At 50.4% G+C, this 24055-nt stretch overlaps 2 protein-coding genes across 7 annotated transcripts in view; one reads left to right on the top strand and one right to left on the bottom strand.

The window, feature by feature from the left end:
* FBXO17 (F-box protein 17) overlaps positions 1-22180 on the top strand; it is a 99971-nt gene extending 77791 nt beyond the window's left edge. For 5 of the 6 annotated variants that reach the window (XM_082709148.1, XM_082709151.1, XM_082709152.1 and 2 more), the window contains exons 2-6: positions 13286-13648; positions 14413-14524; positions 16503-16598; positions 17394-17529; positions 19565-22180. In XM_082709148.1, the coding sequence (XP_082565274.1) occupies positions 13286-13648; positions 14413-14524; positions 16503-16598; positions 17394-17529; positions 19565-19708 (851 nt within the window). In that variant the 3' untranslated portion in view covers positions 19709-22180. Of the gene's footprint in view, positions 1-5842; positions 6060-13285; positions 13649-14412; positions 14525-16502; positions 16599-17393; positions 17530-19564 lie in introns of those variants that run through there. The other variant, XM_082709150.1, reaches the window with a different exon arrangement.
* MRPS12 (mitochondrial ribosomal protein S12) lies at positions 21269-24005 on the bottom strand. Its single transcript, XM_082709160.1, has 3 exons — positions 23930-24005; positions 23626-23693; positions 21269-21938 (listed from the first exon to the last, which is right to left on the bottom strand). The coding sequence occupies exons 2-3, from the start codon at positions 23672-23674 to the stop codon at positions 21583-21585; spliced, it is 405 nt and encodes a 134-aa protein (XP_082565286.1). The 5' UTR covers positions 23675-23693; positions 23930-24005; the 3' UTR covers positions 21269-21582.
* Between the last annotated feature and the right edge of the window lie 50 nt (positions 24006-24055).

Raw genomic sequence — 24055 nt, 5'->3', positions numbered from 1 at the left:
CGAGAAAAGTATTTTCAAAAAAGAGAGAGAGAGAGAGAGAGAGAGAGAGAAGTATTTTCCTGTTTCTAACTTATCCAATCTATTTTTGGGAAATTTTTTTCTTCTAGAAAACATTCTTCCTTTTATAATATCCTGTTCTTACTGTGTTTTGAATATCTTCTCTAATCTAAGTATATTCAGGGCCAGCTACATAATTTGCAGGGCCCAGTGCAAAATGCATATGTGGGCCCCTTGTTTAAAAACGATTGAAAATATTTCATTGACGGGGCGCCTGGGTGGCCCAGTGGGTTAAGCCGCTGCCTTCGGCTCAGGTCATGATCTCAGGGTCCTGGGGTCGAGTCCCTCATCTGGCTCTCTGCTCAGCAGGGAGCCTGCTTCCCTTCCTCTCTCTCTGTCTGCCTCTTGCCTGCTTGTGATCTCTCTCTGTCAAAGAAATAAATAAAATCTTTAAAAAAAAAAAAACCTTTAAAAAAAAAAAAAGAAAATATTTCATTGACAACAGCAGAGCATTACAGCAGGCAAGGAACCCCTGCAGTGCAAAGCCATGGTTGACTGTGTAGGTCACATCCCTGTGAAGCCTAAAGCCAGCCTCGTGTACTAATTACCTTATGTCTTCCTTTGGCCCTCTGAACTGCTGTCTTTCCTCTGGGGTTCACTATAGTTCTGCTTGTTTACCGTAATACTGCTCGTTTTCTTCAAGCATCTGGTGATCCTTGCTTGTCCAATCACATTTTCAGACAAACAAGGGGCTTTTTCAAAGTCACTGGTATGACGGGGCACCCGGCTGGTTCAGGTGGTAGAGCATGTGACTCTTGATCTTGGGGTTGCGAGTTCAAGCTCCGCATTGGATGTAGAGATTACTTAACAAAACAACAACAACAAAAATTTTTTTAAGTAACTGGTATGAAATTTGGGGCTGTTATAAATATAGTCCTGATTTCCCACTGACCTCTTTGTCCAGTTGAACAGATGACTGAGAACTCTATGTTTTGAGACAGCTCTTATTAGTGTTAGCATGGAGGAAGCCAGTCTCTGCTGGGAGCTCAGTCCCAGGTGCCAAGATGGGAAGGGCTATACTCAGGGACACCAGCAGCCTGGGCACATCTCAGAGGCTTCATCTAGTTCCTTTAGAGAACTGTCATCCCGTATGGTTTTGTTTTTCTTGGGTGTGAATGTTGGGCAGCCTGAGATCTGTGTGGCAAAACATGAAAGTGGGAGGAGAGGGTGCAGGGATCCCCAAGGCACAGTTTTTTTTTCAAAGATGGACTAACCTCTGTCCTCACTCTGCCCTCTCACTCCTGACCTGAATGCCTACCCCAGCCTGCCCACCCCCTGCCTTGGGACCCCTGACTGTGGGTCCAAAGCCTCTGGAGGTCCTTGAGGCTTCCTTTTCCCCACTTTTAGTTCAGTCCTAGCCCCGACACTTCTGTCTGCTTTCTGTCTTTCTGAAATCTAGTGACATTTCTTTCTGGTTGATGGGCTCCCTTCTGTTCACTTTGTTTTTTATGCCTTTGCTGTCCCTAGAGAGGATACCCTTTGAGAGGGAGATCAGACTACCCAGATTCCAATCCCCACCCCACTTCTGACTTCTGTGTGGCTTTATGTGAGTCATTTTGCCTCCCTGGGCCTCAGTTTCCTCATGGTATGTAGACCAGCTGGGATAAGACAGAAGTCACAAAATGGCCACACTTATTCAGTTCCTGAGTCTGCAGATCGGTCTTCTCTGGGCCATACTGTGCTTTCATTTTTCTTCTTTTATGCATTGCTAATATTGAAAAGCTGGGTGAATCACATAAAAACCGGGATTTCCAGTTTCTATTGAAAAACTGCAAGATGTGGCCAAAGTGGGCCCATCTTCCTACTTGGTGGTAAATTCGCCAGAGCAAGTATTGGCACAGCCTTCAGGCTCGCTGCACCCTCTGATTTGCCGGCTTCCACCACTCCCTGTTTTCTTCCACCCAGTGGCCTCATTTAGGATTGCCTGTCTGTCGTCAGCATTTGAACTTGGTATTCCTGGGATGCTATTGACAGAGCCTCTAGCACAGGACCAGGCACAATATGACTGTTATTATGAGGCCAGCCAGGGCTAGTGGTGTGAGTGAGGACTCAAACCCAGCCCTTGTTCTGGTTGCCAGGCTAAGCTACCCCAGAGCTACATTCATCCAGCAGGGATGGTTTAAAAAAAAAAAAATCTGGGGCGCCTGGGTGGCTCAGTGGGTTAAGCCGCTGCCTTCGGCTCAGGTCATGATCTCGGAGTCCTGGGATCGAGTCCCGCATCGGGCTCTCTGCTCAGCGGGGAGCCTGCTTCTTCCTCTCTCTCTGCCTGCCTTTCCATCTACTTGTGATTTCTCTCTGTCAAATAAATAAATAAATAAATCTTTTTTTTTTTAAAATAAATAAATAAATTTAAAAAAAAAAAATCTACCCCAAACTGGGGCACCTGGGTGGCTCAGTCCATTGAGTGCCAGACTCTTGATCTCAGCTCAGGTCGTGATCTCGGGGTTGTGAGATTGAGCCCCAGTTCAGCCCAGCGGGGAGTCTGCTTCTTCCTCTCCCAGTGCCCCTCCCCCTGTTCATGCTTGCCTGCCTGTGTTCTCTCTCTGAAATAAATTTAAAAATTTTTAAAAATCTACCTAAGGGGCACCTGAGTGGCTCAGTGGGTTAAGCCTCTGCCTTCAGTTCAGCTCAGGTCATGATCCCCGGTGCTGGGATAAAGCCCGGCATCTGGCTCTCTGCTCAGCAGGGAGTCTGCTTTCCCCTCTCCCACCCCGCCCCCCACCCCCGCCTGCCTCTCTGCCTACTTGTGATCTCTGTCAAATAAATAAATAAAATCTTTAAAAAAAGAAAAAACAATTCTACAGAGACTAATAAAAGCTAATATAGGCCCTGGTTATCAATAGCTCAGTCTGCCTGCTTGAAGGGGAAGCAACACTCAATCTTTGAACATGCAAATAATTCTAAAGAGCAAAGAATTTTGATCTTGTCTGACTGCTGATTCTTATGTAACCCATATGTTGCAGGTTAGAAACCACAGCAGCAGCACAATTCAAGAGCAGAGGCTTAAAATTAATAAGGGAAAATGTCAGGTAGAGGAAACTCTCCTGAAGGCATTATAAACAAGCCATTCTGTCAAAAATTAAAAAGACAGTTGACAATAGCAGGTGCTGGCAACGGCACGTCTCCTCCATTGTTGATGGGAAGGCAAATGGCACAACTGTGCTGAAAAAAATTACTTCGTGTTTTCTTATAAAGTGAAATATACACTTACTCTATGGTCCAACAATTTCAATCCTAGGTAGGATTGATTTCAATCCTACTCACAAAAAATGAAAACATATGTCCACACAAAAGCTTGTACACGAATGTTCATTGCAGTTTTATATATTTTTTTAGATTTTATTTATTTATTTGACATAGCAAGAACATAAGCAGAGGGAGAGGGAGAAGCAGGCTCCCCCCAACCCTGGCACAGAGCCCCGATCCCAGGACCCTGAGATCATGACCTGAGCTGAAGGCAGACATTTAACTGACTGAGCCACCCAGGCATCCCAACAGCTTTATTCATGGTAGCCCCAAGTGGGAAACAACCCAGTGTCCATTGTGGTGAATGAATAAACAGCTTGTGGTTTACCTGTTCAATGTAATAGTACTCAGCAATAAAAAGGATCAAACTCCTGGGCACCTGGGTGGCTCAGTAGGTTAAGCCTCTGCCTTTGGCTCGGGTCATGATCTCAAGGTCCTGGGATCAAGTCCCACATCGGGCTCTCTGCTCAGCAGGGAGCCTGCTTCCCCTCTCTCTCTTCGTACTTGTGATCTCTCTGTCTCTGTCAAATAAATAAAAATATTAAAAAAAAATAATAAAAAATTTAAAAAGGATCAAACTCCTGATTGATAAGTGCAACAGTGCGCGGGAATCACACAGACGTTACCCAGGAGAGAAGACACAGGAGCCTTGATTATATGTATCAGAGTCCAATCAGGAGACCAGAACCACGTAGTAATTTGGAGGGAGAATACTTAATATACAGAATTATTTTTCTTAAAGATTTTATTTATTTATTTGACAGACAAAGATCACAAGTAGGCAGAGAGGCAGGCAGAGAGAGAGGGGGAAGCAGGCTCCCCACTGAGCAGACAGCTTGATGTGGGGCTCGATCCCAGGACCTTAAGATCACAACCTGAGCCAAAGGCAGGGGCTTTAACCCACTGAGCCACCCAGGTGCCCCAAATATACAGAATTGTTAATTATAGCAGGGAGATAGCCACTAGAAATAGAGAATGCTAAAGAATATGGAAATAGACATAAGGAGCAACAGAGCTTGAGGAAGATGACAGTCCCAGACCCTGACCTCGTTTGAGCACTCTTAGAGGAGCCTCACAAAGGGCAAAGGAGTCCCTCTGGTGCTGCACCTTGAACTTTATGGAAATGCACCCGCTGGAACTTGCCAGAAGTCCATCCTCTGGAATGCTGGGGAAGGCAGTACACAAGGAAGGGGCTCACTCCAGGCTCTAGGAAACCGCCTGAGCTGGATGCAGCAAGGGGCTGGCTGCGGGGTGCCTCTGACTCTCTGACTGCCAGGCACTGGAGAGGACTGCCTACTGCAGGAGGGGGGCCTGAGAAGCTTTCTGCCCTGGGGGAACCAAGGAACCAAATCTGGAAGCTGGAACCAAAAAAACCCCTAAAAAAACAAAACACAAAAACCTTCCTGTAATGTTCCTCTGGCTCCCTCTACTGGACAAACTCAACATGTCAGCCGGCACAGGAAAAATATTTAAAAGGCCAGACTCCGCAGTTTGGCAACTTGGAACTGTCAGGCAGGCAATTAACGATTGGCACATTATAGGATTCCACTTATTCCATATTCCATCTATCCCAGAAAAGAATGATTACAGTGACAGAAAGCAGATTAGCGGTGGCCCTGGGGTGGAAATCGGTGGGTAGGAGGGACAGGGAAGGCGTATCAGGCTAAAAAAATATATGTGGGTATTGTCACTGCCCTTCTTAGGAGTTAGGGTCCCTGTGTAATTATTTCAACTTTGAAAATTTTTATTATACAGTCACGGGGAGATAAAAGACCCACCTGTGGAAGATTCCGTGTCTGTAAAGCTTATCAGAATCCATTTGTGGAGGGCAAGGAGCCTCTGAGGGTTTTCAGGACGTGGGTCTGCTGCCCCCAGCAGGACAGATGTTGGTCAGGCGCTCCCAACTAAAGGCAGACGATCTGGGTTCAAATGCTGATTCTGCCCTTTCCTGGGTATATTGTTTGCCTGATTCTGAAGTATCACTCCTCATAGTAAGTCTTCTGTGTTCGGTCTTCCATCTTCATAAAAGAAGTTAGTGAGGGGCGCCTGGGTGGCTCAGTGGGTTAAAGCCTCTGCTTTCGGCTCAGGTCATGGTCCCAGGGTCCTGGGATCGAGCCCCGCATCGGGCTGTCTGCTCTGCGGAGAGCCTGCTTCCTCCTCCTCTCTCTCTCTGCCTGCCTCTCTGCCTACTTGTGATCTCTGTCTGTCAAATAAATAAATTAAAAAATCTTTAAAAAAAAAAAAAGAAGTTAGTGAAATGACAAGTCAAGTACAAAAATGTATCCGTATCACAGCAAGTGAAAACATACACTGATAAATATATACGGGTTACCCGTAAGTTAGTCTAGTAGACTATGAGCTGATAAAATCAATAAAATGTTTTTTTTCCCATCAACTAAAAACTGCTAAAATTAATAAAGATGAAAACCCATACAGATTAAGTCATAAAATCAATAAAGCCCAAACACCGTATACAATGAAGACCATGTAATGAATCAGGAGCCTTGAAGATGACATTCTACTATTTGGTCTGTGTCAGAAGTGTGTTGTAGCTGGAGAGACTGTTTGGATAGAAAAGCCTGCGGACCGAGACCCAGCTGTGCTGGCCCCCGATGAGTCTTCTGGACCCAAGCGCTGGGAACCCCACCCCACCACTGCTTGAGGCCAAGTGCACACAAGCCCCAGAGAATGCTGACCCATGTGCCCTGGCAATTCCCAGAGCCAGAAGGAAAAAAAATCATAAAATAATGGTTATTGTGAGTATACTCCAGCAAAACACCGTGTCAATGGTATCATCACTGAGTCATGGAGATATTTTGGGGCAAAGTTTTCCAGTCACTATGGAAAGGTCTCTGGTCCTACACAATTTGAGGAACTGCTGGAGAGAGAGATAAGCTAGCTTACTCATTTCCAGGGGTGCCTTTATTTTGAATAGTGCCATATTTTGTTAGAGAACTCTGGGGAGGGCTTTCTGGACATCTTTTTGTTCCTTTCCATGGACTCCCATCTCTTTTTATTGTTACCGTTTTTTACTAAACCTTTTACAGAGGGGTACCTAAGCTGTATAGCCTGATGAATATTTACAAGTAAATACACACATATAGTCAGCCCTCAGGTCAGGAAACAGAAACAAAAATGCTTTCTACATGAGTATACCTCTGCCTGGTTAGATTTTTAAAAAGCTTTTATTTATTATTTATTTGACAGAGATTGAGAGCACAAACGGGGGAGAGGCAGGGAGAGGGAGAAGCAGGCTCCCTGTGGAGCAAAGAGCCAGATGTGGGACTCGATCCCATGACCCTGTGGTCATGACCTGAGCAGAAGGCAGATGCTTAACCGACTGAGCCACCCAGGAATTTTTTTTTTAATAGATAATAGATAAATAGACTGAGCATCCCTAGAATTTTTTAATACATTTTTTCCTTAAGATTTCATTTATTTATTTGAGAGTGAGCATGGGAGAGGGGAGGGGCAGAGGGAAAGGGAGAAGAAAACTCCCCACTGAGCCCCAACTCGGGGCTCATCCCAGGACCCCAGGATCATGACCTGAACCAAAGGCAAATGCTTAACTGACTGAGCCATGCAGGCACCCTGTGCTTGGTTAGAATTTTTAATGCTGCCTGAAAGTCTCTTGGCAGAGAATTTTTTTTAAGATTTTATTTTTAAGTTATCTCTACACCCAATGCAAGGCTTGAACTCACAATCCTGAGATCAAAATTCACACGCTCCAACTGGGCCACGTGGTCACCATGAAATAAGTCATCAACCACAATCTCAAGATGCAAAAGATGCCAGAGATTTAAATAATACCAGAGAAATGTATTACACCAACAAAAATACCTATAGTCGGAATATCTGTAACATGGAAGACATCCATGTCCATCAGCAGATAAATGAATAAGCAAAATGGAATATTATTCAGCCTCAAAAAGGAAGGGAATTCCGACACGGGCTACAGCAGGGATGAACCTTGACGACATTATGCTAAGCGAATAGGCCAATCAAAAAAAGACAAATGCCCTATGATTATTCCTCTTCTGTGAGTTACTTAGAGTAGCCCAAATCCTACAGACAGAAAGGAGGAGTGTGGTTATCGGGGGCAGGTGGGGAGGGGCGTGGGGAATGACTGATTAACTAGGTGAAAAGGTGAATGGTGCTGATGGTGCAGATGAATATATATATATATTTTTAAAGATTTTATTTATTTGTCAGAAATCACAAGTAGGCAGAGAGGCAGGCGGCCGGGGGTGGGGGGAAGCAGGCTCCCTGCTGAGCAGAGAGCCCAATGCAGGGCTTGATCCCAGGATCCTGAGATCATTACTTGAGCCAAAGGCAGAGGCTTAACCCACGGAGCCACCCAGGTGCCCCACAGATGAATATATTTAAAACCACTGAACTGTACGCTTAAAATGCTTACGATGGTACATTTTTTAAAAAGATTTTATTTATTTACTTGAGAGACAGAGAGAGAGCACACACAAGCAGGGGGAAGGGTAGGGAGTGGGGAGCCCACCCCAGGGCTTCATCCCAGGAGCCTGAGCCAAAGGCGGATGCTTAACCAACTGAGCCGCCCAGGGGCCCCTTAGGATAGTAAATTTTATGTTATGTTATGTTATGTTATGTTATGTTATGTTATGAATTTTACCACCAAAAAAAAATGGAGATAAAGAATTAGCTTTATGGAACAGACAACAAATAAAAATAAAGTTGATTTTGGAATTTAAAAGTAATAATAAATCAGTGGTCAGTACTTAAAAGCGGCATGATTTGAAAACAATCAAAGAAACCAAAGAAACACGCTATTCCTGAATTACATCTCCTACGTTCAAAGGAGATAAATACATTTCATAGGCAGGATGTGGGTAGTCAGGATTTGAACCCAGATTGGTCTGCGCCTGCAGTCAGGAACACCCACTGTTTCTCCTCGGGGGCTCTTTTGGGATTTGAGGCAGGACATGCCCTGTGGAAGGTACCCATCCCACAACAAGCGGGTCGCAGAGCCTGTCCCTTTTAGCTAGTGCTGCCTCACAGACTACTCAAAACACAGCAACCTAAAACTATAACCTTTATTTTATTATTTCATGCCTCTGGGGAATGGCTGGGCTTGGCTTTGCAGTTCTTAGGGGCTTGTGTACAGCGCCGTCTGACTGTGGCTGGGTTTGGGTCATTGGAAGGCTTATCCCCCACTGTGTCTAGCCCCTAGAATGGGACTCAAACAGCTGGGGCTCCCCAGGCACTTCTCTGCCTTCCCTGGGTCTCTTCAGACTTCAGACTCAGCCAGACTTCAGCGGTGACTGGGGCTGGGGTGTATGTGGTATGCGGTTTGCTTTGGCTTCTGAGAGCAGACTGTGGGCAGCTCTCCAGCTCCTCAGTTCAGGGACTTGACGTTGGTAGCTTGTGATCAGTCATGGTAGGTGTATTTACCTAGATGTCAGCCAACACTACGAACCCAGATTCTTTTTTTCTCCTGAAGAGCGAGCTGTTAAATGTTGAGCAGCACTCCACTGGACTCAGGGCTCCCATGGCACACGTCCCGAGAGAGTCAGGTGGTGGCTGTTGGCTGTATCTTCTTCTGTGACCCAGCTTTAGAAATCCCTTAGCCATGTCACGTCTATGGCGCTCTGAAAGTTGAAGCGGTCACAAAGGTCTGTCGATGTCAAGGAGAAGGGTGTGAGCAGTGGAGAGTGGTCAAGTCCTAGCAGACCATGTCAGATAGGCTATCTTATTATAGTTGCTTTGGTCGGCATAGCATCGTGGGTCCTAGAAACTGTATATCATTAGCACCCCCAGTCACTGTGCCAGCCAACAACATAGCTGCTCCCCCAAACACACACAGTCCCAGGCACTCAGACAGCAGGGCATGTCATGCCTTACCTGTCCCATAGTGACCCAACCAGTGGTCGGCATTAAGCCGTGTGGACATGGTGGCCATGAGGCTTCTTATGGCCCTCAGCGGAGCATCCTAAACAAGGATTTTGTATATTCACGGCTCATAAGGTCCTTGTTCCCTGGTGAAGCCTGTCTGCTCTCATTTTGTAAGGGGACCATCCCAGCTCCAGAGATCCCTTGTTTGCCAGAAACAAGCACAGTCTTAAGGCAAGCCAAGCAAGGGAACCACACTCTGGTGAGTTTCATGTCCATGACAGGCAAACTGGTGGACTTACTATTAAATGGCAGCTAATTCCTAAGGCAATTAAGAACCACTTGGCGGTGGGGGGGTGTGTGGAAATCACACCCTGTTTCTTAAAGCCTGTCTTCTAACCAGTCACTCTGCATCAGGGTAAAGGGGGTATTCTGCATTTTGCCATGTCTGTGGATCACTAGCCTGATACAAGTTTCTTTCTTTCTTTCTTTCTTAGATTTATTTATTTATTTGAGAGAGAGAGAGAGAGAGCAAAAGCAGGAGGGGCAGAGGGAGAAAGAATCTCAAGTAGACTCCATTCTGAGAGCAGATCCCTGACACGGCTCGATCTCATGACCCTGAGATCATGACCTGAGCCAAAACCAAGGGACAGATGCTTAACTGACTGCGCCACCCAGGCGCCCCTTAACAAAACCTTATTCAGCTTATTTTAAAATAATAACAACTGTCATGAGTTGAGCACTTACAGACATTAGACAGCATAACAAGCATTAGATCATTGAAGTCTCTTAACCCAGGGCAGCCTCCTGTGATGGTTTTGCCCTTTAAACAAGATGATGGGATTCCACGAGATGCCCCAGCTCTAATGGTTAACCCAGTGGCTTCATAAAGGCCCAATAAATGTCACCAGATGACAAAATTGTAGCTAAATGGCTGTTCATCATTCTTTTATGATGTGTAATAATAATAGCAACTAACAATTTAGTGTTCAATATTAATTAATATCCCTCTTATTTCTGAGACACCAGTGATTTTTCTTAAGTGCTTTACAAATATTAACCCATTTTGTCCTTAAAACAACCCCATGCAGTAGGTACTGTTAACATCCTTGTTCTCAGAGCAAGGAGAGATTAAGGGACACACCCTTGGTCATAGAACTAGCTAGAGGCAGGGCTGGAACTTGAACCCAAGCCGGCAGCATCCAGCCACAAGGCATTTTGCCAGGCCATTCCACCCCAGTGGGAAAGAAGAAATGAGTTTCTCACTAGGTCTGAGCCCAGTCACTGAGTTCTTAAATAAAGATGTTTCACCTTTCTGTGCCTCAGTTTCCTCATCTGTGGAGTGGGTTTCTGACGTGATGATTTGTTGGTTCATTCACTTAACATCTCTTCATTGCACACTTATTATGTGTCGGACACTGGTGTGGACACTAGTACCCAGTATGCAAAGCAAGCAACAGACGTGCCCTCATGGTGAGGAGGTATGAAGTAGGCACCCAGCTGGCTGTCGGTAGAGCGTTTGACTCTTGATCTTGGGGTCATGAGTTTGAACCCCATGTTGGGTGTAGAGATTACTTTAAAATATTTTTTAGGGGGGTGTCTGGGTGGCTCAGTTGGTTAAAGCCTCTGCCTTCGGCTCAGGTCATGATCCTGGGGTCCTGAGATCGAGCCCCACATCGGGATCTCTGCTCAGCGGGGAGCCAGCTTCCCCCTCTCTCTCTGCCTGCCTCTGCCTACTTGTGATCTCTCTCTCTGTCCAATAAATAAATAAATAAAATATATTTTTTAAAAAAGGCATTAAGTAAATTACATATACTTATGTGTGTGATGTATTAAGAGGTGATGAGAGCTTTAGGGAAATATACGGTAAGGAAAAGGGAAGGAAGAGTAGGGGGTGGTCATGAGGCCCTGAAATAGGGTGGTTAAAGATGGTCTCATGGAGAAGCTAACATCTGAACAAAGACTTGAAGTGTGGAGGTAAGCATAGAGCCTGTACAAAGTGTCTGAGGTGTGCAGGCTTGTATGGCTGGACAGAGCGGGTGATGGGGAGATGAGGGCAGGCAGGTGATGGGGACAGACTGTGTGGGGCCTTGTGGGCCACAGTGAGGACTCTGCCTTTATCCAGAGTGGGATGGCAGCCCCACCCCCGGGGTGGGGGGTTTCTGAGCAACACAGGGACAAGACCTGACTCAGGTGCTCATACTAGTGAGTTACTAGTAGCTACTTGTGAGTTACAGATGACTGGGGAAAGAAGCAGAAGGACAGTGATGGGCCACGAGGCAGGTGTATGAATGGGTGAGATCCCCAAGGGAGTGAGTAGTGGTGGAGAATACAGGAAGTTTAAACACCAGTCTCTCACATTGCCAGATCACATGGAGGGTGAACAGCCAAAAACTCACTAGGAGCCACCAGGCGAATGAATGGAAGGGGTCCAGAGCATATCGTGGCTTGGAGCTAAGTGAAGTGGGAGTAAACTCAGTGTGTCAGTGTCAAAGTGAGGACTGAACCCTGACTTTGACTTAGCACCTAAGGGGTTATTGGTGACCTTGACATTTCAGGGCAGGGGGCAGAGCCTGATTAGAGAAAGTTTAAGAGAGAACAGAAGGAGAAAATTTGGAGGCAGAGACTGGTGACAACTTTTTTGAAAAGTTTTACTGTAAAGAGGAGCAAAGAAATGGGGCCATAGCCTGAAGGGGAGATAAAATCAAGAGAGAGTTTGTTTTCACAGGGAGGGGATGATACCGTGTGGGCGGCTGAGAATGATCCAGAGCGGAGGTGGAATCCAAGGTGCAGGAGACAGCGAGAACTGTGAGACTGTGACCTGGCGTGGGCGGAAGGGGTGTGAGCAGGTCACACAGAGGGCTGACGTTTTCAGTGCAGTCACCGTGGGAAAGCACAGAGGCCCCAAAGCAGGTGGGTGGTAGACAGAGTGGGCACCTGTGAAAGTTCACTTCTCATCGCTTCTAATTTTTTTTCTGCAAAATAAGAAGCAAAAGGAGAACGAAGAGGTGTAAGGGGGTGTGATGAGCTAGGGGTTGGGGGAGAAAGTGTGAAGGAGTTATCTAGAGAGAGGAGGAGCCTATGGATAACACATGTTATCTGATTGTCACAGAGGGACCTGGCTTGAGGGTCAAGTTCACAATCTGGAAGGGAGACCAGCCAATGGAATTGTGTGTTTTTCAGTCACCTTAAACTGGGTACTGGGCTGGATTGAACCAGGGTCACGTGTGGGAGGAAGCCAGTCTGGGGTACTGGAAGGAAGGAGATGGAGAGAAAAGGGGTGAGGAGTGGAGAGTGAGCTAGTGCCCTGAGATTGAGTTTCTCAAAGAGTCTGTGGTCACCAAGAAAAAGTCTAGGTGTGACCATGGAAGGGAAAGGCTGAGAGGAGAGGTCAGGGAGCAGAGAAGCAGGTGGCAGAAGGAAGGATCATCTGTCTGGATGTGGAATGTTGAGAAGAGCAGCCTGAGTGGCTGGGGGCCTAGAACTAAAATCATGAAGTGAGTAGTGAGCTGAATCAGCCGGTGATGCACAAGGCAGGGCAGTGACCCATCTACTCTGAGGACACAGTCATCATAGCTGGGGGAGTTTGGGGGAGGAGGGAAGAATGGTCTGGAGGCAGTACCAAGGAGCAAAGATTTAACCACTTGGAAGGGTGGGGAGTGAGGGTGGGGGAGGGCGGGGAACAGGACTGGGTTTTGGTTAAAGTGACAAGAATGTTCAGTGAAGAGATTTCATGAACTGAAGACAGTTCATGAGTTCCAAGGCCTGAGAGGTTGGGACAGGCTGGGGTATGGAGTGGTTTTTTTCTGTGCTCGCGGTCATATGTGTAGAGTGCTTAGCCTGACACAAGTGTACCGGCCTAATATGGAAGCCGGGGTTAGCAGTCCCCAGGGAGTCGTGGTTGGACCAGGGCCCCTCTGCTCGAGGGGGTAAGGTGAGAAGCCAGTAGCCTTCAGAGCCAACTGGCAGTAACTAGGTGCCCAGTTTTCACAGGCCGTGGTAGTCCCGCGGTCCCCCACTGGAGCTGGTGGGGTCATGGTCAAGTCCCAGGGACCCTGTGTCCTGGAAGAGGTGAGGAAGGCCTAACTGCCCTGATCTGCTGACCCCTCTCAACCCGCAGGTCTCTGGCGGCCGGAGATGGGCGCCCGGCCCTCGCGGCGGCAGCTGCCCGCGGACCCGCCCCTAGCCTTGGACGCGCTGCCCCCGGAGCTGCTGGTGCAGGTGCTGAGCCACGTGCCGCCGCGCGCCCTGGTGACGCGCTGCCGCGCAGTGTGCCGCGCCTGGCGCGACGTGGTGGACGGGCCCACCGTGTGGCTGCTGCAGCTGGCCCGCGACCGCAGCGCCGAGGGCCGCGCACTCTACGCCGTGGCCCAGCGCTGCCCGCCCAACCGCGAGGACGAGGAGTTCCCGCTCTGCGCCCTGGCGCGCTACTGCCTGCGCGCGCCCCTCGGCCGCAACCTCATCTTCAACTCCTGCGGAGAGCGTGCGTACGGGGGCGGGGCCGGGTAGACCCAAGTGTTGTGTGGGATGGGGCGTCGGGCCAGGCAGGCCAGGGCAGGAACCAAGGGGGCGTGGCCGAGGGAAGAGGCTCCTGTGAAACTTGCCGGCGGGTCTCGGAAAGAGAGGGACTGGGTGGGCGGGGCCAGGTGATGTAGGCTGTGGAGGACGACGACGTGGACGGGCGACCCAGAGCTGGACGAGCCAAGGACCGTGGCAGGAATGACCCAGACTGGGACTGTAGACTCAGTGAGCCGGGCTAAGGAGGAAGGAGTCAGGAAAGGTTAGGGAAAAGCTGAGCAGGCGCTGGGGGTGGGGGTGGGGAGCTTGCATAGAACTAAGAAGCCGTCCTGAGGGCCCGTGAGGAGGGAAAAACAGAGCGAGTGAGCGGGCCCAGGGCGGGAGACAGAGGGCTTTTGTAGGAGGGGGTGGGGCCATGATGGCACGAGCCCGGGGCGGAGCCAAGGAGAAGCCGAGCAGATGGAGAGAGCTGAATGGAGAGCTGGGGGCGGGGCCGAGTGGAGCTGAAGAGAAGCTGAGTGGATGAGCAGGGCTGAGCGACGCCGGTGTGGGGTGGGACGAGGAGTGCCGGCGGCCGGGAGGGGGGCCCGGAGTGTGTGTGAAGAAACCCGGGGAGGAGCGCGGGAGGGAGGGGTTTGTGGGCGGGGCAAGCTGGATGGTGGGCGGGCTGTCAGCTGGGCGAGCTGCATGCAGGTGAATCCCTCGTCTTCGGGCGTGTTGTACCCACAGAGGGCTTCAGAGGCTGGGAGGTGGAGCACGGCGGGAACGGCTGGGCCGTGGAGAAGAACCTAACGCTGGTGCCGGGGGCTCCTTCCCAGACCTGCTTCGTGACTTCTTTCCAGTGAGTTGCCCTTGAGCCCAGGGGCAAGGGCCCGGAGGAAGGAGAGGGGCCCTACCCTCCGTCCTCATCCTCACCCGCACTCACTTTCACCCTCTCCTTCCCTCATTCATTTATTCAGTGAGCCAGATAGTTGTCAAATATCTGTTGAGGGCCTGCCAGCTACCAGGCATTGTTTTTTGTTTTTTGTTTTTAAAGATTTTATTTATTTATTTGACAGAGAGAAATCACAAGTAGATGGAGAGGCAGGCAGAGAGAGAGAGAGAGAAGCAGGCTCCCTGCTGAGCAGAGAGCCCGATGCGGGACTCGATCCTAGGACCCTGAGATCATGATCTGAGCCGAAGGCAGCGGCTTAACCCACTGAGCCCCCTAGGCGCCCCCCAGGCGCCCCCCAGGCACTGTTTTATATGCCAGAGATACAGGGCAAATTCAGAAATGGGGAATTCCGAAAGGGGCGGGGCGAGACATTAAACACATAAACAGTAAAATAATGAGGACAACAAAACAACAAACCTTTAGAGGACTTACATATAACTGCTTTACATATAACTCTCTGAATCCTGGCAACAGCCCTGTGACATGGATAGCCTTATCTCCATTTGTTAATAGGAAACAGGCACAAAGGGTAGCCAACACCAGTAAATGGTGGCGCTGGGATCTGAACCCAGGTAATCTGGCTCCAGAGCTTCTGACTGTGACAAATTCCATGAAGACATCAGAAGAGCTGACGGATTGATTATTCTCTTTATTCTCACACTCCATACCCATCGTCCTCCTCCCTCCATGTTCAACCTATACCCATTATCCTCGCTCCCTCCCCCCATGTTCAACCATTCCCCTGTGGCATTATCCAACTTTCTAGTAGTTGCAGTATATTAGGAGTGGAAGTGATGTCTCACTGTTTTAATTTGCATGTTTCGATTTACTAATAATAAAGCATCTCTTCGCGTGCTTGTTAGCTTTTTGCATTCCCTCTTTTGGAAATCGCCCATTCATATTTTCTATTAGGGTTGATGTCTTATTCTTGGCTGATATACAAGAATTCCTTGTGTATCTTAGATGTTAGCCCTTTATCCATCCTGGACACTGGGAATCTCCGCCTCTACCATCTGTATTAACTGTGTCCATGGTGTTCTTCGTCATTTTCCTATGGTCAAATTCTTCTTTGCTTTAGAGATTGTTTTTGAAATTCTGCGTGAAAAAATCCTTCCCTACCCTTAGATCCTAACAGTATTTTCTCATAATCTCTTCCAGTAACTTCACAGTTTTATCCTTCACATTTAGATCTTTAGATGGCATATTCAAATCAGGGGAGAAGCACTGTTTACAAAAGTGAGCGCAGACCATAAGGGATACTCCATGAACCCCAGGCTAGCAACGGTGAGGGAAAGGGTCATTACCGGCTGGAGACCTGACAAGGATAAGGGGAGGAAACAGTTCCTGAACCATAGACAGGGAAGGCTGTGAGGAGAGGGGCACACGGAGCTGTGCCCTTTCGTGGAGAGACACAGCAGTCCTACGCTGATCCCTTGGAAGGGAGCTGGGAGGCTAAATAACCCGGTTTTACTCTCCTCTTACCATTCACTCTCCTGTTAGGGCTCCCATTGGCTGACCCAGCAGGAAGGGGAGGGCAGGGGAAACCACAGGCAGTTCAACCTTAGCCTTTGGGCCTCTGCACTTTATTAAGAGGCTCCAGAACTCCCTGCTCAGTGTGGGTCTCCATTTGTACTCATGTTCCAGTCCCCACAAATACTAGAGACATACAGGTCAGCCTCCTGGAGCCCAGAGCCTGGTGGAGAATGGGGGAGGGATGGGAGAGGCCAGTGGGCATGCCCGGCCCATCCTACATCTTGTCCAGTAGAGCAAACCCTGAGGGGCCGCTGCTTCAGACTGGGTTGTGGAGGGAGGGGGGCTTCTTGGAGGATGTGATTTCTGGGCTGTGGCTTTCTGCCTTATCCCTACACCATCTTCCCCTTCCCAGATGGTGCTTCAAGAGGCAGCTTGTAGACTTGGTGATGGAGGGGGTGTGGCAGGAGCTGCTGGACAGTGCCCAGATCGAGATCTGTGTGGCCGACTGGTGAGTCAATAATGGCAGCCCGCCCCCAGCACCATCAGGGCCGGCAGCCGTGCTGCAGAAGGGGTTCCTCCGTGCCCTCATCAACCCCCTGGCCTGGCCATGGCTACAGTGTGGTGAGGTTGACAGGGGAGGGGATGCTCTCACAGTTGTAGAAGCTGGGAGGGCAGAGACTTGATGAACCCAGAGCCCCCCGCTCTGCACTCTTCCCTCTCCCCCTTCAGCAGGCCCCAGAGCTGCTGACATGGAGGTCACTGACTGGCTTGGTCTGAAACAAGGCGCCCCAAGTCACCCATGCCACCCTCATCACCCACACTCAGCATGGAGCCTAAGGGCCTGTGGACACCCAAGTCCTCAGGAAGGGTCGGAGCACTGTGCTCTGAGAACTGGGACTCAGAGGGGCAGAGTTGGCACCAGGCACTGGTTCCAGAGCGCCTGGTTCCTTCACAAAGCGCTCAGGCTCCTCCTTCAAGCTCTTCCTGCTCCTCACAAAGTCCAGTTTCTTCCTGGAGGCTCTGGCTCCTCCACCAAGATACCCAGCCTCCTCCTCTTCCGGGTTGTGGTTCCTCCCCCAACACCATACTCCTCCCCCTCCATACACACACATCCAAGCCCAAGCCCCTAGAAGCCACTCCAGGAGCACCCAGTCTCCTCCCCACAAATTCCTAGGCCCTGACTTCTCCATACACAGTGTGGGGTGTGTGACTAGTGCAGGGAGACTTGGCCCTCAGCCTTCCTTCTCCCATCCCCATGACTGGGCGGGTGGCGAGGGCATCAGGGCTCACCACTACCTGGCAGGTGGGGTGCCCGAGAAAACTGTGGCTGCATCTACCGTCTCCGGGTCCGCCTCCTGGATGTGTACGAAAACGAAGTGGTCAAGTTCTCAGCCTCACCCAACCCGGTTCTTCAGTGGACGGAGAGAGGCTGTCGACAGGTGGGTCCATCCAGCCTGTCTTCCAGACCAGCCCCAACCCATGCAAAGACACACCCCAACTTCCACCTGCTTGGATTCCCTTCTCAGCCCTCCTTGTGGCTGGAGGTCTCGAACAATAACCGCTAACAATCACGGAGCCCTTACTTTGCTCCAGGTGCTCTTCTGAGAGATTTCACCAGCTAATTCATTTCATTAGTGGAGCACCTACTGTGTGCTGCGCACTGCCCTAAGGGCTTGGGATGCAGTGGTAAATCAAAGTCCTTGCCTCTATCCCCATTCTAGAGTCAAGGAAACTGAGGCATACAAGCTTAAGTGCTGGCCTCAAGTCCCACTAAAGCACACAGGGCTCCAGTCACACCCAGGCTGACTCTCAAGCCTGTGCTGTGAGTCATCACCCCTGTTATCAAAGTCCCCTTTGTGGGGCACTTGTGGGGCTCCGTCAGTTAAGCGTCTGACTCGATCTGAGCTTGGGTCATGATGTCAGGGTCCTGATGGAGCCTGCTGTTGGAAGCTGCTTATGATTCTCTCTCTCTGCCCTCCCCGCCTCCCGCTTGGCAGTGACCTCTTAAAAAAAAAAAAATCAAAATTTTGAGGTGGCTCTCTTGTTTCTTCTCCTGATCTTCTCTCTATCCCTCCCTCCCTACCCAACACACATCCAGAAAGATCCCTTTGAAAAGTGAGTCAGATCACAAGCCTCCCTTGCTTGGAACCCTCCTAGGGCTACATCTCAGAGGAAAAGCCAAAGTTTTATCAGGCAGCTATAAAAAGGGATGAAGTGTGAATCCATGTCCAACATGGATGAACCCTGACAATGGGATGCTAAGTGAAAAGAGGCTAGGCACAAAAGGCTACATGCTGTAGGACTGCATTTATGGGAAATGTCCAGAAGCAGCAAAGACAGAGAGAGAAAGCAGATAGAGGAGTGATTGTTAAGACTAGGGGGAGGGAGGAATTGGAAATGACAGCTAACAGATTTGAGGCTTTTTTCTCGGGTGATGGAAATGTTCTAGAATTAGAGAGTTGGTCATAGTAGCATGACATTGTGAAAATACTAAAAACCATGAAATTGTACAGTTTTAAATGGTGCATTTTTTAGGCGAATATTATCTCAATTTTTTAAAAATGTTGCAAAGCATAAGAAAAGCCGGAAGCCAAAGTCCTTCCATGGCCCACGAGGCCCCCGTCATCTGCCCTTTACCTCCCAGACACCGCCTTCTGTTCTCTCTGCTCCAGGCACACTTCTACCTCAGGGCCTTTGCATTGACTGCTTCTGTTTTGCTTTGTTTTGTTTTTAAGGGAGAAAGTTTTTTTTTTTTTTTAAGATTTTATTTATTTATTTGACAGAGAAAGATCACAAGTAGGCAGAGAGGCAGGCAGAGAGAGAGGAGGAAGCAGGCTCCCTGCTGAGCAGAGAGCCCCATGCGGGACTCGATCCCAGGGCCCTGAGATCATGACCTGAGCCGAAGGCAGCAGCTTAACCCACTGAGCCACCCAGGCGCCCAAGTTTTTGTTTTTTAAAGATTTTATTTATTTGTCAGAGAGAGAGAGAGCAAGCACAAGCAGGAGTGGGGTAGAGGGAGAAGCAGGCTCCCTGCCAAGCAGAGAGCCTGACACGGGGCTCCATCCCAGGACCCCGGGATCATGACCTAAGCTGAAGGCAGATGCTTTACCAGCTGAGCCCCCCAGAGGTCCCAAGACTTCCTCTGTTTGGAACACTCTTCATCCCAATCCCCACATGGCTTCCTCCCCTCCCTCAGGTCTGTGCTCAGATGTTGCCTCAGTGGTGCCCTTGTTCGCTCACTGTACAACCCCACCCCCTTGCCCCTTACCCCCTCAAACTGTCCTCAGTGTCTGAGTCCCTTGCTAGAGCAGCTGCTTCCCCTGGCCAGGGCCTTTCTGCTTTCCTCACTGCTGTATCCCCAGTGCCTAGAGCAGGGCCTGGTACATCACTGGTCCTTGGGGAGTGCCTGTTGAGGGGGTGGAGGAAGGGAAGGGCCCACAGGCCCTCAACCTCCCACTCTCTTTTCCCATGCAGGTGTCGCATGTCTTCACCAACTTTGGCAAGGGCATCCGCTACGTGTCATTTGAGCAGTATGGGAGGGACACGCGTTCCTGGGTGGGGCACTATGGCGCCCTGGTGACCCACTCCAGTGTGAGGGTCAGGATCCGCCTGTCCTAGCCAACTGATCCAGCCTTCCAGAAAGTACTGCCATCTGGGCATCATCAGTCAAGGGCAGTTTTGAGGCTGGGAGCCGGTTGCCCGTGGACAAGTGGGTGTCCCATGTGGCCCCTTCCCGGCAGCCCTCTGGGGAACCCCACTCACTGCTGTTTCGGCATGGTGCCCACACGCTGTACAAGAAACCAGGGATCCAACCAGGCTGCTCACCACTTTCCCAGCTTCCCAGGGTGGGAGAACTTACTCCCAGAGTAACTCAGAGATGTTTACTTTTCTTGCAAATTGTTTTCTTACACGTGTGGATGTCAGTTGGCGGACTGAGTCACAAGACAAAGGCCAAACCAGGATTTGTAACCATGGGGGAAAGTCGCTGATCACCCGGGACGGTAACTCCTGACCACATGTTTGCAGAGTAAGCTAGCAAGGAGCAGACCTTAGGTGGGGCAGTCTGTCCTTGAGGTCACCAACAGGGGCATCAAAGGGAACCGTTTCCTTAGTCTTCAGAGTCCCTGGGACTCAGCTGTGAGGCTTGTGTGACCTTTTCTAGCACCACCCATCAGCGCCTGCCCTTTGGGCCTGGCTGGTACCGTTTCTATCAGAATTCCTAAGTCCCTGCTGATCCACAAACCACGTCCCCTGCCCCACCTCCTGTCCCTACCTCATGGGAAGCTCCCCTCCTGCTGGCCAACAGACTCCTTTTCTCTACTCCCTTGCATTCAGGCTCCAAGAGCAAGGTGTGCCACAGGGGAAAGCACTCGGGCCTGCCTCCCTAGTGTCTCCTGCTCTCTCCCTGGCTGGGCACAGCCAACCAATAAAATCGGTGCTAAATGTGAAACAAGGGGGGACTTCGGTTTGTAATCAATGAACTGTCTACCCCCAGCCCTGACCCTAAAAGGGCCCGTGGGAGGTTTCTGATCATGAGAAATTTAGGAGGTATGCTAAGCTCCGTGCGGGTGACGGAGGGCAGGCCCTGTTATTTATTTGGCCCAGGAGGAAACAGGCTCAGAGTTTAAATGTCACCTGGCCAGTAGGCAGAAAAGGCAGGACTTGCACAGAACCCAGTGATGGAAGGACGGCTCTCAAATCTTAAAATCTAAGCCCATCATCAGGCAAGGTCAGTATTATTTCAGTGCCATTTACCAAGGGAGGAAACTGAGGCAGAACAAAGACGGAGAGTCAGGATTTGGACCCAGGTGTGTGTGGGTCTGAAAATAACCGAGAGGAGCAGCTCCCAGGCGGCCAGCAGCACACCTGCTCTGAGCCTCCCAACACCCCGGCACAGATGAGGAAACCGAACAGCCGGGCTGTCCTTGCCCAGATCCTCGGCCTGTGGGAAAGGGAAAAGGGCCTCAGAGCCACCTAGCAGACTCTAGAGTTCCCCCAAAGAGTACCCATTGGCAGGTGTTCTACACTCAGGACCTCGGATTTCATCTTCACCAAACCCAACAAGGGGGATATTGTGAGCAGGGCTATTTTCTGGAGGAAACAGGCCCATTGGGGATGTCTGTGGCTAATAGCACACAGAGGACAAATACAGGAAGGGTCATACCACAACCAGGGAAGTAGGGGGGCGGTCTCTGTGTTTATTGCCACCCCTTCCCAGCAGATGGCAAGACAGGGCCCTGTCCCAGCAGAAGAGGTCCTTCGAGCCCACACTCTACACACAGAAGGCAAGGGTGTGGACAGAGGCGGGCTTTTACTAACTCCACCCAGAAGCCCTGTGGGCAAGCAGTGTTCCCGGTGGAAGACGCAAAGGCAGAATTTGCACCCAGGACCAGGTACTTCTAGAGCTGGAAGAGCTTCCCAAGGATATCGCAGGCACCCAGAGAGGAAGGTTCTGGTTCCGGGGAAACCCCAGCCCACTGCGGCCCTGCCAGTCACTTCTTCTTCTGCACATGGCCACAGTCGTACTTGCCACGCACAACAGTGAGCTTCACGCCAGGCAGGTCCTGGGTGCGGCCGCCCTGCACCAGCACGACATGGTGCTCCTGCAGGCTGTGGCCCTCCCCGGGGATGAAGCACACGGCCTCTCGGCCGGTGCTGAGCCGCACGCGGCAGCACTTGCGGTTGGCTGAGTTGGGTTTCTTGGGCTTTCGGATGAACGTACGCAACACCACTCCCTTCAGCTGTGGCCGGCCGGCCGTGGGGCCTAGAGGTGGAAGCGGCCTCTTGGGAAGCCCTCGGCGGTGCATCTGGTTCAGGGTGGCCATGGGCCGGGTGGCCAGGGCTAGGCCTGGAGACACACAACCGGGAGGAGAGGCTGTTATCCCAGCAAATGGTTAAGAGTTCTAGGCACAAGTTCCAAGCACTTTCCCAGGATGTACTTGTTTCCGTCTGGGGGTAGTCACAAATAAGAGTAATAACACCTACGTGTCAGGTTCTGTTTTAAACATTTAATGTGAATTAGCTCCTTTTATTCTGCAAGGAAGGCACTGACTTTTGCAAACAATAATAAAAGCAAACAGATTCACACCACGTCATGGACTGGTCTATGCCCTGTACCTATGTGAACTCGCGTCATCTCTACAGCAACCCAATGGGGTGTTCGGGGGAGGTGTCCCGCCTCTAACCCCCACGAGCAGATGATGTTCCCCAAACTGTTACAGACCCTTTCCTCCCTCCTGCACTGCATCCCTTTAGTCCTGTCCAGACTCATCTACCGAGCCCTCCTTCTCCCTCCTATAGTCTGGTCCCCACACCCAGCCAGAGGGACCCTGTGGACACGGGGGTCAAATCAGGAACCCCCTCCCCTGCTCAGAGCCCTCTCTCCTGCAGTGCCATCTGACTTAGGGAAAAGCCAAAGACCTTTCCGTGACCCATGAGGCCCCAGGTGCTCTGCCCCCATCACTTCCCTGACCTCCTCTCCCTTGCTCATCGTGCTCCAGCTGGTGTCCCCAGACACAGCAACAGAAAGGGGACCAGTGTGGCTGCAGTGGACTAAGAAGGACAGTTCAAGGAGGGAATATATTTCCAAGGCAGACTGACAAGATTTGCTCATGGACAGGATGTTAAGATGGTGCCACCATCTTGAGCAAACATTTACCTACCATCTTGGCCCCCAAAATGGAGGCACAACGGTGACAGAGATGACCCTGGACATACCCTCTTGGAGCTCCCAATTCAAGGCTCTAGGTTCATCACCTTCCTGTCACTATTGCAGATGCCCTTTTACACCCAAACTTTACACTCCCTCTCTATCCAGGGTGGGTCCTGGCTGTACTATCTATTTCCGTGTTACGTTACATGTCAAGTTACAGCAGAATCCTCAAAGGGGTGAGACGTTGCTAGAAGCTTCTTCCTAGTGGTATGCCCTTGAGCAAGACTCTGCCTTGGTGCCTCAGGGTCCTCACCGCATCACAGGCACCAGAGTCACACCTCCCCCTTGAGTATGGTGTATGAGAGGTTATGGTGAGAGATGCGCGTCAAGCTAGCCCAGAATTCCCTGGCAGGGCACAAGCCTGTCACGGGATCCTTAGTGAGTGGCAACCAGAAAGTGCTTAATAAAAGTCTGCAGAGTGAGTGACTGAGATACTTCGCAAAGGGCCTGGCCATGAGAAGCACGTGATGTCTGCAGAACCCATAAAGACAAATAAAGCATCCCTCTCCTTGCCTGGCGCACACTAAGGTCAACCCTTTGCTTGGATGTCTCACCCACCGGAGATTATTTATTAAGTATTTGCTGAAGAGATCAGAAACTGACCCAAACTCCCGGTACCCACCTGACGATGCATAGTCGCCCCCAAGGCAACGACTTCCCACCTCTTGCCCTTGCAGCCCGAGCTCCGCTAAAACCCACCGTGCATTCGTGCCTCCCAAACTTAAAACCCCGATTCCCCCCAGGGCTGCGGCAGAGGCAGACAAGTCCCAGCGGGGATAACCCTCGTACAGCGGCGTCTCTGCAGCTCAAGTCCCCAACTTACCATAATTTAGAGACGTGCTAAGGCCACGGAGAAGGCCGGACCAGAACATCCCGCCGCCTGAAGGGTCCCTGTGTTAGGGTATGAGAGAATCAGGAAGGAAAAGGGGAAAATGGCCGGAGCCGGGGAAGGGCCCCGCTTCTCCCCATCCCGCCCTCAGAGCCTGCGGATTAAGTCCAAGGAATTTCCTCTGACAGTCTGACTACAATCCTTCACGCTGCGAACAGAAATTCTCCCCGTAAATTAAGTTTCGCTCTGAGTAGGCTCTCGGGCACCTAACAACCTCCCTCCCCCACCCCTGGCATACTGGAGGACAAAAGAAACTGAGGACAGGGCCAGGGAGATTTGGGGAACCCGAGGATTTCTTATCAACTTCACTGACCCTAGCAGGGTCCGCAGACACGCTGACCCCGCTTCAAGCCACTTCCGGAGG

This window comes from Mustela nivalis (genome assembly GCF_964662115.1).
Source record: "Mustela nivalis genome assembly, chromosome: 18".
NCBI classification, from domain to species: domain Eukaryota; kingdom Metazoa; phylum Chordata; class Mammalia; order Carnivora; family Mustelidae; genus Mustela; species Mustela nivalis.
The sequence above is the reverse complement of the archived record's forward strand: the minus strand, read 5'-3'. Positions and strand labels throughout refer to the sequence as shown.